General features: G+C 34.5%; 1 protein-coding gene and 1 pseudogene across 2 annotated transcripts; one reads left to right on the top strand and one right to left on the bottom strand.

Annotated features, from left to right (window-relative positions):
* Positions 1-4,567: 4,567 nt before the first annotated feature.
* LOC147919153 (uncharacterized) lies at positions 4,568-6,165 on the bottom strand. Its single transcript, XM_087503522.1, has 3 exons — positions 5,130-6,165; positions 4,985-5,047; positions 4,568-4,913 (listed from the first exon to the last, which is right to left on the bottom strand). Exons 1-3 carry the CDS (start codon positions 5,408-5,410, stop codon positions 4,814-4,816), a joined length of 444 nt encoding a protein of 147 aa, XP_087359648.1. The 5' UTR covers positions 5,411-6,165; the 3' UTR covers positions 4,568-4,813.
* Positions 6,166-12,176: 6,011 nt separating this feature from the next.
* Positions 12,177-13,641, top strand: LOC104771114 (putative membrane-associated kinase regulator 1 pseudogene; annotated as a pseudogene). The gene has a single exon (XR_015592158.1). The product of XR_015592158.1 is annotated as a putative membrane-associated kinase regulator 1 pseudogene (transcript).
* The last annotated feature ends 3,846 nt before the right edge of the window (positions 13,642-17,487 follow it).

Genomic DNA, 17,487 nt, shown 5'->3' with positions numbered 1-17,487 from the left:
GCACTGGGTTTTGTGATGACTTCCTCCTCCTATTCTTTTGGTTACTCATGGACCTCTCACGTCTGCACCCCTGATCTGGTTTAAAAAAAAAAAAAAGGAAAACTCACATTTGTCGTAGAGTGACCAGTGATCCTCTTGTGTCTTGCTAATGATGAACGGGTGAGCTCATTTACCTCATTTGTTGTTCCACTATCTGTGCACAGATTGACCAATGATCCTCTTGTGTCTTGATGATGATGAAAGGGTGAGCTTGTCTGGTCCACAGGGTGGTATATCTATATATATATATAAAATAAAATAAAAGGAGAAGGGGTTAGTGCAGATCAGTGATGTCCATTGGTGAGTTTCAAAGTCCTATACTGATATGGGGAGTGTAATGTCTTCATTAACCTGTTGTGTGAGGATTTTTCTCTGTGGTTGTGTTCACTTGGTAGGTGGGTGCTAAACAAAAGGTGTGATGTGATCTTGATGAGTCTATGATGGCTTGCTGTTTTTTTTTTCTTTTGAAGTTTGGATTTTGTATTTTGTGAGGCTCTTTGAATTTTATTTACATCTAATTTCCAGTTGCTAGCTGTTTCTTGGTGACTCTGAAGTTCTTTCTAGCTGCTAGCATCTCTTTGACCAATCCCGTGTGGTTATGTGGTTGCAGAATTCGAAATTGGTGTTAATTTGATACAACTTGTTTTAAGTTGTTTGTTGGTGGTGATGGGTTTTATAAGGCCATTTGGCCACGTTATTGCTGATGGGCTCTAAGTTGTTTTTTTTCAGCCCATTAAGTTTTAGTCCGCTTGGTTATTTTAAATCATTCCGCCGAGTCTACTCGATTTCCTTCTACAAACCCTCGCTGTAACACATTCATCGTTTTCTCTGCTTCATTCTCACATCGTCGCCGCTTGTAATCTTTTTCCGGCCACCACTGTTTCCGCTGTCGATTCGAACCAATGGCGTCCTCGTCCTCGTCTAGCCGCATCTTGCCCTCTCGCGCCGCTGCTCCTCGTTGCACCTCTTCACGTCGTCGCACTTCCGGTTCTTCCCTGGTTCTTCGTGATGACTCTCCCACTCCGGATCCCTCGTTTCCATTTCCTGTTGCTCCTCCGTTGTCCGATCCCATGGATCTGGGTGATAGTGATGCCACAGCTTCGGAAGCTGATTCCCATGCTGCTCCTCCCGCGACTACGGCTGATGATGAATCCCTCTCATTCCTTGCTCGTTGTGTCGCCAATAGACGTCGTGTGGCTTCTCGCGACCGTTGTTTCCCCTTATTGACAAAGCCGCCGAAGCGTCCTCTTAACCTTCGTTTTTCCTCTACTCAAGCTCGGCGTCGTTACCATCACTTTGATGAAAGAGAAGTAACCGATCAGAAGATCCTTCCTCTCGGTGTCTCTACCATGTATGGAGCTCAGCAGTTGATTGAGTCAGCTGGGATGATTCACACTGTGCGAGATGTTGAACCATTCAATCACCAAGTGGTTTATGAGTTCTATGCTAATCTTGTTGATTTGGTTATTCGCTCCGATGGTTTCACGCAAGTCTATCTGCGAGGTAAGCAGTTTGAGTTCTCACCTGCCATTATCAATCGCATGTTTCATATTGATACTGCTGCTGTGGATCCTACGAAACCATTGATACATGTTGATGCCACTAAGAATGAGCTTGCTGAGCTGCTGTCGGGTGGGAGTGTATCACGGTGGAAGTATTTGATTACTTCTCGTTTTACCCCATCCATGATCATGTTGCACAAGATTAGTTGCTCCAACTGGTATCCTACTACCAACAAGAACACCTTGCAGATTGATCGGTGTCAGCTCATTTTCATGATTACACATCAACGAACTTTCAACTTTGGCCAGTTTGTCTTTGATCACATTCGCTCCATTGCTGCCCACTCAGGTCCTAGCAGTTATAGACTTGCCTTTCCTAATCTGATTTACCAACTCCTGTGCTTTCAGCGTGAGGTTCCTGTGTTTCCTACCGATAAGTTCTCTGGTGATCCTGCTTACTTTGCCTTCGATGCCAAGAACTGTTCTCAACTGGATACTCCGCTCAATATCACGCCTCGCATGGAGTTAGCCGATGATCTGTCCGATATAGTTGAACTCCTGCTGAGGATGCAGGCCCGTCTCACAGGTAAGTGATGACCCTGTTGCCTCTGAAGCCGAAGCTGATGGTGAAAATGAAGATGCTGATGATGGTGTTGCTGCGTCTGATGGTGATGGTGATGGTAGTGAGGGGGAGAGTTAGTGTTAGCTGAGAGTTAGGATGACTGTTGGTCATGTCTTTTGTTTCTTTGGATTTCAGGCTTTGTTATGATTTCCTCTTGTCTTTGGATTTCGGAACTTGTACTCTATCCTAATGATGCTGTTTTCTTTTGGATCCAAACGACATCTTTTTATTTGAAAGCCTAACCACTAACTCTAACAGACTCGAGTAAAGTTCATGTACTAACAGTTGACAGGTTGATAGTTGGATGCTTGAGATGTCACATTCAGATAAAAAGGGGGAGAATGTAAGCATGAAGGTTTTTGAGTACTACAATGCTGGTATGTAGGATTCTGGAAGTTTGGTTCGCGCGTTTAAGCAGCAACGGACTTTGGGTGATGTGGCTATATTATTGGAGAACAAGATATATGCGTATCTACAAAAAAGATTTAGTATTATCCGTATTAGGGAAATAGGTCATGGGTGTGTCCTATATATTGTTTGATCAAGGCAAACATATTGTTTGGCCGATTGGGATTTTTCTTAGAGTCTTGAGCAAAAATAAGCTTTTAGGTTCTTTTGTATTTTTGGGTAGATTAAGAATTGGTCAGTGACAAGCTATTTTAGTTGTGTGTAAAACTGATTAAACACTCCTTGTAAGGTTGTTTAAGTGATTCTTAATAAGAGAAGAAGTTTCTTTGTTATTGTCTTTATCTTGTTTTTACAGTTATTATCTAATTTAGAATTATATTGCTAATATTTTTCAAATAATTAAATTTTAGTAATGGAATCCAATTCTACTTTAACTTACAACACATGCTTCGGTTTTGAATTTTATATAGATAGTTTTAGACTTAAAGCCAATGAAAGGAGTGGAAGTAGAAGAAAAAAAATGTGTGGTGACTGGTGAATGGTGATAATCATATATCTACGTGGAAATAACATTAATATAGCACCTTTACTATTCTTTAATAATAAAAAATGCAACAAAACAATAATTAAAAAGGAATACAATTTCGAATGGGATTTTGGCCAGAAATGCCATATTTCCCCAAAATCTTCTTAATAATGCCACTTCTGTTTTTTCTTCTGAGAAATGCCATTTTGGCACATGAAGGGAAAGTTGGAAAAGACTAAAATAGCCTTGGTCTATTGTCTAAGAAATTTGCACGAGGGAAAATTCAAAGAGAAATAAAATTTTGAAGGGTTGGTCGACAATAATGACGATGGGACTGTAGTCCCTTATTTATAGGGCAGCAGCTTGGAACTATAGTTATTTATAGGGTAAATAAAATTAATTAATTGTTGTTAATGAAGAAAAAAGTAGTTAGAAAAAAGAGTAAAGAGATATGAAAAAAGAGATTGGAGCTGTATGGTGTGAATTTTGAAGTTGAGTTTAAGCAGTTTAAAGCGAAGAATGAAGAGGGTGGGAGGTGTATTTGTACGTTTCGATCAACAAAAATAAGGTCATATCAGCAGAAGAAGGACAAAGTATGTTGTCTATCGGGAAAGAGTATAAAGGGTTATGTTGATGAAAATAGACATCTAAAAATGTCGATCATGTGTTGACAAAGGGATGGACAGAATATGGTGTCTGTCGGACCTGAAGACAATATGTCCGTCGGGTGTAGACAAAACTTTGAAGCAAACGAGTTGTCCATTGAACCAGAGAAGAACGATATAGCGGGACATGGAATTATGAGTCTAGCGGTCGCTATTGGTATTCTCCACAGGGACCTGCGCCTCAGAAAGCACGAAATTCCTAAAGTCTTGCTCTGAATCAGTGTCTGCGTCCTCAGCCGACCTGCTATGGGAAGAATTTAGTTTCTTGTCCACAGTGAACAGAAGAAAGTCCACTATTATATAGACATATACCTTGATATTTCTATGTTGTCTATCAATCCCTGAACATCAACATCGGCTGCATCCTCGGCCGACCTGTAATGGGCAAAAGGTTGTATAGTATCAACGACAATGTATCTAAATACGGTTTAATAGACAAGGATGGGTAGACATATACATTGAAGGGAAAGTTGGAAAAGACTAAAATAGCCTTGGTCTATTGTCTAAGAAATTTGCACGAGGGAAAATTCAAAGAGAAATAAAATTTTGAAGGGTTGGTCGACAATAATGACGATAGGACTGTAGTCCCTTATTTATAGGGCAGCAGCTTGGAACTATAGTTATTTATAGAGTAAATAAAATTAATTAATTGTTGTTAATGAAGAAAAAAGTAGTTAGAAAAAAGAGTAAAGAGATATGAAAAAAGAGATTGGAGCTGTATGGTGTGAATTTTGAAGTTGAGTTTAAGCAGTTTAAAGCGAAGAATGAAGAGGGTGGAAGGTGTATTTGTACGTTTCGATCAACAAAAATAAGGTCATATCAGCAGAAGAAGGACAAAGTATGTTGTCTATCGGGAAAGAGTATAAAGGGTTATGTTGATGAAAATAGACATCTAAAAATGTCGATCATGTGTTGACAAAGGGATGGACAGAATAGGGTGTCTGTCGGACCTGAAGACAATATGTCCGTCGGGTGTAGACAAAACTTTGAAGCAAACGAGTTGTCCATTGAACCAGAGAAGAACGATATGGCGGGACATGGAATTATGAGTCTAGCGGTCGCTATTGGTATTCTCCACAAGGACCTGCGCCTCAGAAAGCACGAAATTCCTAAAGTCTTGCTCTGAATCAGTGTCTGCGTCCTCAGCCGACCTGCTATGGGAAGAATTTAGTTTCTTGTCCACAGTGAACAGAAGAAAGTCCACTATTATATAGACATATACCTTGATATTTCTATGTTGTCTATCAATCCCTGAACATCAACATCGGCTGCGTCCTCGGCCGACCTGTAATGGGCAAAAGGTTGTATAGTATCAACGACAATGTATCTAAATACGGTTTGATAGACAAGGATGGGTAGACATATACATTGAAGCCGGACTGTTGTCCATCAATGGACCACCGATACCAGAAGGGGCTGCTTTGTTGGGGGAATTGCAATAAGAAGATGGTTGAACATTAGAAGCCACTGCAACCTCGCCCGACATGCAATGGGGAGAATGTTGTATGGTCTTAGTTATGAACCCAAAAAACGGTTTGAGAGACAAATGTTTGGGTGGACATATCTGGTCCATCATTGAATGCAGAATTGATAGACAACATGTTTGGGTAGACATGTAAATTGAATGCAAAAGGAGAATGATGGACATAACTACCTTCGTTGTTGATTCATGTCCTCCGAGTAGGGCAGATTACTAGATGAGTCTCCATGAGGCCTGCAACAGGGAGGAACATCAGACTCGGTGGACACAAAAACTATAACCAATATAGTCTACCTAAATTTAACAATGAAAAACATTATAGATGGACAAAAAGCATACATACGCAATATAGTCTTCCCAAAACTTCACAAGTAATTAATGTCTATCAAAGTGGTTTGCAAGGTAACAAACAACAAAAACAACAACGAAAAACATAATAGATGGACCAAAAAGTATCGATAGACAATATAGTCTACCCAAAATTTGATGTCTATCAAAGCGGTTTTCACGGTAACGAACAACAAAACACAGAGGAAGAGGAGGGTGGTTGGACAACAGAGTTACCTGCGTCTGGCGGTGTCGGTAAGATCTCCCTTACTAATTCTGGCATTAGGTATCTCAAGGGCATCAGGTATTCCGATTGCAACAGTGGGCTTCTTTTATGGGATTTTTCTGAGAAGGGGAAACAATGAATTTTGAGAAAAGAGGGAACTTCCCCCGTCGCGGTGGCCGAAGGAAAAGGAGGAGTTGGCCCGACGAAGGGTCTGGATAATGAAATTCATCACTTCCAGTCGAGATCTCTGATTTTGTGAGAAGAGAACGAGGAGGACTTGTCGAATGGCTAATTTGGTTCAATTTTGTGAGAAGAGAATGAGGATGTCGAAATCTCTGATTTTGTGAGAAGAGAACGAAGAAAACGAGGAGGACCAATAGAGATCTTTTTATTTTTCTTCACTATTAAATTTTGAGAATATTGGATAGAAAGAATGGAGGAGGGCATAATAGTATTATCACTTTCTCTTTACATTCTCTTTGTGGCAGGCGGGAGAAGACAATTGGGTAAATGGCATTGGAGATAAACTTTAACACTGTGCATGGCATTATTTGCAATATTCTCATTTCGAATGGACTTTGTCTTTGTGACCTTAGACTTAAAAGAGCTCCTTCGCCTTCATGCTTTTATTGGATCCCCTCAAATACAATGTCACGAAACTTTATTGGGAGTGGAATCAAACGCAGCAAGCTCCTTGTACATGCTTGTTGTTGCTTCTTTCCTTGTGGTCTTTTTATCTGCAATATTCATCCACACCTTTTTAGACTAATTAAGATCCCTTTCCATAATGGTCCTTAAGGGTTACCTTACACTAATAAGATTAAGACCATACCAATCCTATCTATCAAAACTTGACCTCAAAAGCTAATTTCTTAATTCTTAGATGTTGATGTCATCTTTAAACCATATATAATTATCGTACGCATCAACGTAACCTTTTCAAGTTATGTTGATTTGCACTCAAAAAATTTCATAAGAAGTCCTTTTTATTTTGATAAAAAAATAAAGAACATTTAGAATAAATTATCTTGTATGTCGGAGTCATTAGCTCATGCTCCAGCAAAAATGGCTCTAACACCAATTTTACCGTTGCATAATAGTTGAGGGTTATTGCCATGGCCGTGTTTATAAATTTTGGGGGTCATAGACAGTTTACAAACTTTGTGACATTTTTTATTATAGAAAAAATCACACCACACAGTAGATTAATTATAAAACAGAAATTAAATGAGAAAACAATGATTCCTAGACGGTGCAGGCGGAAGAAAGCAAGGGAAGTGCAGGCGGTGGAAGTACCTAGACGCCGTTCAAACTTGCGGCAAATGATTCCTTCTCAACCACAACCAAAGCCAGGAAAAGTAAACGAAAAGATTGATGAGTCAGAACATAAACGAAAAGTAAAGTCAACTACAAAGGGAGATTGCAAAACAGAAACAAAAACAAAAAACAAAACATGCAAGAATACAAAAAATACAACCATATCAACGTCAATAATAAGGATAAATCGGCATAAGAAACCAAAAAAAGTATTTATATTACAAAACAAAAAAGTAGTATTTGTGTGTTAATTTTGTTTCTTTGGTTCAATGTTTAAAATTATATAACATATTTTTATTGTTAATTATAAAATTTGATTAACTAAATATTGCCAACACGATGAGACAATTATTTAGTATATTTATAATAATATTATATTTTTACCGTATCAAAATTCTTTTTTTTTTTTGAACAACACCGTATCAAAATTCTTATGGTTATAAAAGGAGGGCTTTTTACAATTAACCCATAAAATAATTATACTTACATTATTATTTTTAAAAATTTAAATGAGGTTAAATTTTTCCTATAAGTTAAGTGATTTTTAGATATACTTTTTAATTTTGGAAAATAAATTTTGGGTTTTTTAGCAAACAAAATAAAATTATTTAAGTAAACTATGGGGTTAGATTAAGTAATTATAATTGCAGTCTCACTTTACTAAATTATAAATCTTATGGAAAAAAGTGATGTTATAAAAGTAAAATAGTATTTTTTTCTCAATTATTCATCCCTTTGCAACCATTTGAGTTTTAGAAAAGTTTCTCTCTGTCCCAACTATTGAGACCCCTCATCACACCACTCTCTCCAACGTCGGCATCGGGACTCTTGTCTCTATGCTGTTCTCTGTTCCACAAAGCCCCTTGTAATGAAGAAAAATTAATCAATTTTCATTTTTAAAGCTACAAAAATTAATGCTCATTTCATTTAATTCCCTAACCATTGTTCATGTCACTAACTAAAATTAAAGTTGGGCTATAATTATGTATGATAGATGGGGCATGTAGCCATTACATAAAGGTTGACTGACTCTGTAGGATTTTATTTTTTTGTATAATCAGAAGTGATCTAAATTTTTTTGTATAATCAGAGATAGTTGACATGTAATCCACTTACCGGTATTTTGAATGGAGTTAAATCATGTTATCATTTCGAGTGACTAAGGTGTTGATTGGTTCTCCCGCTACCTCTCACAAACGTTGCATTTGCGGGTGGTAGCGGTTGCTAGTAATTGGTGTCAATCACACAAACCGCTTACAATCATTCCTAACCGCTAGAAACTTCTGAATTCCAAAAGCTCTTTCTCGCATGCGGTTGCGGTTGGAAATTTTTTTTTTATAAAACAAATCATAAATATTAAAATATTTTTTCTTATATCTTCTATCTAACCATTGTACCCATTAAAGATGAGAGAAAATAAAGTACAAATAAGATTGAGGAGATTAGAAAATAAACAATTACAAGAAAATAAGATTCCAATTAACAAAAACCCAAAAAACATGATGTAAAACTATTGGCACACTGCACATAAGTTAAAAAAAAAACTAAATAAATATAACATTTTATCAGAAGTTTAAGAAAATAAGATTATTTGTGAAAATATTAAAACAAATCACCAATGACTCTTCTCAACTCTTTCATAATTAATTTACCTTGGTCTTGTAATTCAATGTGAAGAACTTATTGAGTGTGTGAGATTTAGCAGAGAAAATTATAATCTAAACCATATGTTTTGTCATTTATCACATTACTTGATTAAATTTTGGGTGAAAACCAAATGCATAAAGTAATAAGTGTTTCAATATGAAATTTATTTGTTTTTTGAATAATTATTTTAGTATTTCTTAATGATATTTAATTATAAATAAAGTTTAATAAAGTTTTTAGTATTTTTAAATATTTATGTAATTATATATTATATTTATTATGTTTTAAACGCTATTGCAACCGTTGGTCAACCAGTCGTAAACTCTCGCAAACGCACTCATTTTAAAACGCTAAATTAGTCATTCAAAATGCTTAATAACGCTTAATACCGCAATCACCCGCTTCCGCAATCTCCTAACCGCAAATGCTGTGTTTGAACCAGTCAAGCCCTAAATGAGAGTAGTTAAATAATTTTACGTTTGAAGATAATTATTCTCTCACCTACATTTACAGGACAACTTCTAGTTACTGCTAGCATCACAGCTCTAGTTACCGCGGGCATAAAACAAAATGGATGTTTTTAGAAAATTATGAAACTAACAAGCTACTAATAGTTGTGGTATCATTTAGTAAGCTACCAGATTGACATTTGTTATTTTTAGACTGTGAATGCATAGTGAGACTAGAAATGCCCAGTACAACATGACAATTCATTCAACAATGAAAAAGTCTAATGAAACTAATATATATAGCCTCATTAAAGGAAGCCCAGACTCCGATCACGGATTTACTTGTCTAAGTCTTCTATGTAATAGCATAAGTTTTGACTTATACAACACTAAAATACATTATTGTTCCAAATTTTTTAACTCATTAAACTATCAACTAACTAGAAAAACCTGATCGAAAAAAACACAAATAATTCTAAATAACATATCTTAATATAATAAAATTATATTCACAACATCTTTAAACCATTCAATGAAAGTGGTGCAGTGTGTTCTAGTTAGTTGATAGTTTAATGAGTTAAAAAATTTTAAACTAATGATAGACTGACTTTACAGTGGAGCTTATTAATCGACCAGGTAACTAGCGGCTGGAACAAAATGGCTCCAACACCACCATGACACTATGAGTCAGTGATATATAAGGCCATCCTTAACGGGAGAACTGTTGTAGTGTTCTAACCCCATTTAAATTATAAATAAATTGAATAGTGGTCTTAGATCATTTTTTTTTTGTTCTTCAATTAGAACTGATTTAACCCAAGTTCTTGTAGTACGTGGCAGTTAAAGGAAAAACAAAATCCACATTCTTTAAAAAAAAATCGATTTCATCTCCATCTGTGTGATTCGAAAAACATGGAAGAGGATTTGATTAAACGTCTTGAAGCTGCGGTTACGATGATGTCGCAGAGGGTTTGACTAAACGTCTTGAAGCTACGGTTACGATGATGTCGCAGAGGGTTTGATTAAACGTCTTGAAGAGGGTTTCCCGCAGAAGATATTTCTCAATCGATGATGATGTCGCATCGGCTGATCCTTCGATTCTGGCTTATGAAGATCTGATTTCTCAATGTGTTGGTAGGGCTTAAGCGCTGCTGAGAAGATTGGTGGAGTTGTTCTTGATGTGACGAAGATTGTCGCCGAAGCATTTGCTTCGCAAAAGGAGTTGCTTGTTCGCATCAAGCAAACTCAGGTATGTTTCCTTGATTTTTTTTTTTGGGTGTGATTAAGATCGTTTCGTTTTGTGTAATTTTGGGCATTGTTGTGATTTGAAACAGAAGCCTGAACCTTGCTGGATTGGCTGGATTTCTAAAGCCGTTGAATGATGTTACAATGAAAGCTAATGCAATGACTGAAGGCAAAAGGTCTGATTTTTTCAATCACTTGAAGGCTGCTTCCGATAGTTTATCTGCATTGGCTTGGATTGCTTTCACTGGCAAAGATTGTGGTAAGCTGAGAGAGAGAGAGAGAGAGAGAGAGAGAGAGAGAGAGAGAGAGAGAGAGAGAGAGAGAGAGAGAGAGAGAGCTTTATGTTGGAGTCAGTATATATGACACTAAAGATTCAATGGCAACAGTATATATTTTAAGAGATGACAGAGCTTTATGTTGTATATATTACCTCAGACCGTTGAAGGGCGTGAAATAAAGGTTTAACATCACAGAGAAACCTATAGCATCATCTCCTGATTTATCACTGCTTCAGTCAGAAGATTCCGCATTTGTAGATAGTCCTTACAAAGTAAGTGTATGTTGGAAATCTAGCAAAGACTGTTACAAAAGAGATGCTTGAGAATTCGTTTTCTGAGAAAGGGAAAGTAGTTGTTTTAACAAGTAAGAAAAATGATTCAACCCATCCAAAATAAACGGCGTGATTAAAAAGTAGTAGAAAATATAATAATAAACAAATGATAAGAGAATCTATAGTAATCAAAACAAACAAAAACAAAGAACGAAAGATAGGACGAGAGAGCAATCGCCACCCATGGCGTTAGCGTCACGTGATGGAATTACGATTCTTATACCTTCGGCTGTATTTTCCCAACAATGACGACAACATTTTCATACATTATACAAATGTATATAGTTATTAGTTATTATATCACCATTTCCTACCAGATTACATTACTGGTCCATGTTAAACTGATACATAAATTTTGTAAATAGTTTTATTAATGAAACTGGTCCCAGTAACACAACATCCAAACTATGGAAACTAAACCGCGAAATAAGTGAAAGTTTTACATAGTTATATTGACTTATTGCTGTTAAAAATATATATATATATATATATATATATATATATATATATATTTCTTTAAAATTTTCTTAATTTCTTTTTTTTTTTAACGACTTCTTATTACGATAAATCAACTATTACATCTTAGTTCTTGGCCAAGAAAGTAAGGAACATGGGAATACACATTATAACATGAATTGTTTGGAATTGAGGTCTTTGACAGGAGGTCTGCAACTCGATTGTTGTTCCTATGTATATCAAGCTGGTAGGAGATAACTGTTTTTATCAAAACAATATGTAAACATTTAACTAATGACTTCTCTCCAAGTAAAAAAAGGTAAAAAGGAGAACTAGAGTGTAGAGTTCTTTTTTCTTGTATATAAAAGAGAACTAGAGTTGCTCAAGTCAATGAAAATGGAACTTGCAACAAAACTAGGGATACCATAATTTCCGGAATTGTCCGAGATCAGACCACAAGCCACAACTAGCTTTGCTCACTCTTCACTCCTACAAACTGATTATAATATTTATAGTTTAACTAAACGTCACTAAACAACTCTCTAATCCTACGCTCCATAATAACACTATTTTAATTACATTGCATGTGACTACAGCTTCAATCTGGCGATCATCGTGGCCTTTTCTCATGATATCAACTGCACTGCAGAGTAGCCCTCATTAATAAACATACAATAAAATAATATTAAAAACATTACTATAATATTAAATTTAGAAACAACAATGCATCATTCTATTATTTACATAGAAGCCAAAAGACTCATACAAAACAAAAGAGTAGTAGAGAGAGAGATAAGATCACAATGAGACGTCAACCACCACGTCCACGTCACTCACCACCGCAATCTTACTCGTCTCCCTCGTCATCTTCGTCGGAATTCGAGTTCAACGTCTCGATCTCGCCTCGGAAAGCTTCTTCTTCGCTTTGTCCCGCCGATGAGCTCTTCTACAAAGGCCAGCTTCTCCCTCTTCAGCTCTCTCCTCGTCTCTCTCTCGTCCGTACGCTATGTTCCACTTCTTCTTCGGAGTACACTTCTTCTTCATCCTCCTCAGCCGCAACCTCCGCAGCACGTGACTCCACTGAATCTAACTCCTCCACTGATTCCACCGCTTCTTTCCCTCTCCTCCACCCTCCTCCGCTTGATTGCTGTGACTCTTCTCGTCCTAGCTCCGTAACTGACGATGAAGACTTCTTCTTTAAACCTCCAAAGAACAAATCTTCCGGTGGTGGCTTCTCTCTCGCTAGATTCTCATCTGTTTTCAAGAAAGACCCCAAAACCAATCTCCACCACTCAACCTCCTCCGCCGCCGCCGCAGCTCCGTCTTCGGTTAAACGAATGAGCTCCACCGCGAAAGAAGTTATACGCAAATACATGAAAAAGGTCAAACCTTTATACGACAAGTTCTCTCAAAAACAGAGCTCCACCGTTTTAAAAACAGAGTCATCATCAACAACATCTCTCAAAGATTCCGGCAACAACATACGTGGAACCACCACCGCCACAACCACCATTACCACCGCCACTACCGCCGCTCCAACCGGTGTTTCCTCCAGCGGTGGTTTATCGATCTCTTTCTCAGGAAACCTAATGAAGTACACGAAACGAGGACGATGCGCGGCGAGTTGCCCATCGTCGATGAGGTCATCTCCGAGTCACTCCGGCGTACTGACACGTGGCGGTTTCCCGTTACATCAAGGAGCCAGCTCTAGCAGCAGCAACAACAATAGTATGTCTTCTTCAATGGAAGAGTTACAAAGTGCTATACAAGGAGCTATTGCTCATTGCAAGAACTCAATGTTGCAAAAGACCTTGGTTAGTAGTCTCGAGATCTAGCTAGCTACATCTTTTGGATCCATTTTATCATGTCTTTATTTTTATTACATGTCTCAATTTTCTAGTGATCGTTTTGAAAGATTTTATCTACTCTTTTGTCTTAGCGTGAGGATCCAGACATTCGATTTAATTAACGATGTTATTGGTTGCTTTATTTTATACTTTGTTTGATTAACTAACTCATAATAATACATTGTAGTAGATGAATCATTTGATAGATTCATCTTGGTTTCAATTTCTTTTTACATTCCGAGTTTAATGAGAAATGGATCAACCAACATTGTTTCTTTGTTCCGATCTTGTTATTTTGTTTGATTATGATTAGTAGATTTATAAGTAAATTTAGGGTATATAGACGTTGTGAAATAATTGAAAGGAAACAAGAAATCGACGGTGGGGTTTATATTTTTAGAAAAATAATTGAAGGATTGGATTATTGAGTACCTTCATCAAGTACTATTCTGCGAAACTGGTTCACTTCTTCGTACCTACCTTATCTTTTCTCTCCCTCTATGTTTATTGTCGGTGTTCTATGTTGATGATGATTAATTAATGTACTTCTATATTTTAACAACTCAACTGAAAATATCTTGTATCAAACTATTATTTCTGGTTTTTGTGTGGACAAATGGCTCTCTAATTTGTGACATTGAAAGGAAGAAAAAGTCGGGCTAAAATGTGACGAGTTGATATAAATGATGACATTTGTATTCCAAAAAATATATATTTTAGTCAATGTTTCTAAGAATGGTTTTAGATATGATGTAACATACGAAACGCTAAAAGTTATTGAAAGTAATGTTACTACTAGCTTATTGGGTGCACATAATGTACTTTTACATATATTTTAAGAAAAAAAAATAACACTTTGCTCGAATTGATTGATTGGAAATATGAAATATACAGTAAAACCTCTATCTTACTATATAAACTTTGGTTTTCAAAATTAGTAACTCACCAGATTATGACAAGTGTTAATTTTAACGATTATAGATCAAATTTAAAAACTCACTAGATCGTGACACGTGTCAATTTTAACGATTAAATATCAAAATTAGTAAATCATCAGATCGTGACACGTGTCAATTTTAATGATCAAAAATAACAGCTTTTAAGCTTGGTTAAACAAAGTATAAGATAATTTTAATCTTATTATATTAAAAAAATAACTAAAATAAATATACTATGTACCATCCATAATAAAGTTTCACTCTTACAAAGATTCTCAACCACTACATGGTAAAATAAATATACTATGTGCTATCCATATTTAGTCGTATAATTATGATATATAACCTTTATACAATATAACCTAACACATTAAATTTTATGTCTTTATTTGCACTGCACAAAAAAATAAAAAAATTTTGTGAAGGCACATGCGAAGAAAACGAAGATCATGAAGAACCGATTGGCAGTCTTAGAAAAAAAGCTTGAATTGAAGTTTGAACTAATCTTTTTATTATATTAAAAATTTTATTATATAAAGTTAGATTTTCGAATTAGCCATTAATATGATCATGACACGTGTCAAGTATACTGATGAGATGTTGACACGTGTCAAAAATTATTATTTTTCAAAATAGTTAATTAAGAAATAACATTAAATCTAAATAAAATTTATATGTTTATATCTAAAAAAGAATTTCTAAACCAAAAAGGAAAATTAACAAAGCTAATCTATTTTCCATTGTACGCTACTTATATTATACGTGTTTTCTCAACAAAATTTTGACATGTATAAACAGAAAAAGTAATTCACTAAGTATGTATATTATTATTAATAAATAAATAGTGAATAAAACATTTAAAAAGAATAACATAAGTTATGTCAAAAGAATTATTGTTTTTGAAATATAATAGGATAGCTAATTAAGAAAATAATATTATATCTACATAATATTACATGTTTATATCGCAAACTTTGATCTTTGATTTATTTTTTCTGATATAATTTTGCCAATCTATTGCGTGGGTCTTTGATTTCTGCGGGTTTTTCAATAGAAGCTATCAGATGCAATGAAATGAAATCAAAGTATATAATGCCCGCTAATTTAATCGAGGATGGAGACACTGATGGAGGTTCCAAAAGTGTTTCTACAGTTAATAGCATTATAAGTTTGGAAGATAAGTCGGTGGTTGATGTTTCTGGTCGAAATTTAGAGTTTTCTTTTCTGAATAATGTTGATGATTTCGGTACTGAACCAAGAGCTGCTTGATCGAGTAATTGAGAAGCGGTTTCAAATTTGGGAAGTTGGAACGATATACCATTTTAAAATTGGTTTCTAACCGGATTTATGTGGTTTTCTATCGGATTAGGTTCGTAAACCGTTTAAACCAGGTATATGGAGAAATATATGAGAACTTTTGATTCGGGTAAAAATAAGTTGAGAATATTTGAGACGAGGTCATAATGTTAAGTTGTTTTGGTACAATTGGATACTTCTGAAGAGTAAATAGGTCGTTGATCCTTAACGTGATTATGACATATGTCATGTTTTGGATTGTATATAAAGTTTCTATTTTGTATATCTGAATTATCTAAGACTTATATATACCATCATTATTATAAATTTCAAATTTTTATTTTAGTATAGTATATTAAATTTCTTTCAATTTTTCAACTTTTATTGGGTTAGTCATATAATCATTGTAATCGAGTAGATAATTTTCACCAGTTGTTCATCTAATATATTTGGAGTAAAAAAAACTTCATGGTTAAAGAAACTATGTCACAAATTTTTTTTAGTAATTATAAAAACTATAATTATGCCAAAATGAAAGTAAAGCAACATAAAATTTGTTTAATTTGTTTAGAAGACATTTTATAGGTGGTGATAAAGAGCATACTTTAACAACAAAATAATTTTGGGTGTAAGAACATATTTTTAATGGTAAAACATAGATTAAAATTGTACGTGGTTAAATATTATATGTTGCTTTGATGAATTTGTTGCATGTAAAATATTTTGTGAATAAGTTGTGAAACGTTTTTGAAATTTGACAATAATAATATTTGTAATGATGAATATTTGGCAAAAGTTTTAGTAGGATATAATTTAGCTTTAAATTATTGTAATAATTGTTATAATATATTAAAATATATAAATATAAATAAATGTATGAAGGTAAATACAAATATTCTCTAACTTAAATTATTTATATATTTACTTTAGAAAATAAATTTTCTTTATAAATTTTTTAAAAATTGTTTAAGGTTTAAGATTTTTTTTTTTCAACAGTTTTTAAACCCGCACATCGTGCGGGCCCTTATCTAGTAAATTAATAAGGTCGGGACCATACAATTTTATTAATTTATAGAGGTTTTAATTTATCGATAAATTAATAAAATATTAATTTATGAAGTTGACGATTCATGAACTTGATGATTTGATTAATAATTTTGGTTATCGTAATAGAGGATAGATGCCAATAGTTTACTAGATTATCCATGTAAAAATGATACATGTATAAATTCATAGTTTTTGCCACACCAAAAAAGTATAAATTTATAGTTAAGAAAAATTCACTGCTACTATTTTTCATGGTGATAATGAAGTTGAAGAAGATATTTCAGTACATTAATAACAAGTTATACGTAAGAAATCAATTATCGCGTATAAAACTCTCTATAATTTTTGGATGCGATTTGAGAAGACAACACCAGAAGTTTTGATGCAGTCAAAAATATTATAGGAAAGGTTAAACAAAAATACAAATTCAATAATAAGCCAACAACAATAGAGTTATATATTTCACAAGATTTTCTTAGATATATATATATATATATATATATTAGTTTACTTGATTATTAATTTATGATATTGATGGGACTATATTTTTACACTGGATTCTCAAAAAAATTATTATTTTATTATTTTATCGAAATGTGTCATCTTTTATACTAGCCCAACTCAAAATCGAAAGAATTTATTAATTTATACCAATTATTCATTTAAAAAGTATTAATTTATAGAGGTTCTACTGTATACATAAAAATCGAAATAGGTACGATATTGTTTCCCATCTATGGTTTACAATTAGAAATTTTAAATTTGCAACAAAACTAGGCATACCATAATTTCCGAAATTTTAAATTTGCAACAAAACCCACAAGTTTGTTTTAATCTCTA

The sequence above is a fragment of the Camelina sativa genome, chromosome 20, assembly GCF_030686135.1.
Source record: "Camelina sativa cultivar CO46 ecotype springtype chromosome 20, ASM3068613v1".
Lineage (NCBI taxonomy): Eukaryota > Viridiplantae > Streptophyta > Magnoliopsida > Brassicales > Brassicaceae > Camelina > Camelina sativa.
Note: the sequence above shows the minus strand (reverse complement) of the source record. Positions and strands in the feature narration are given on the sequence as shown.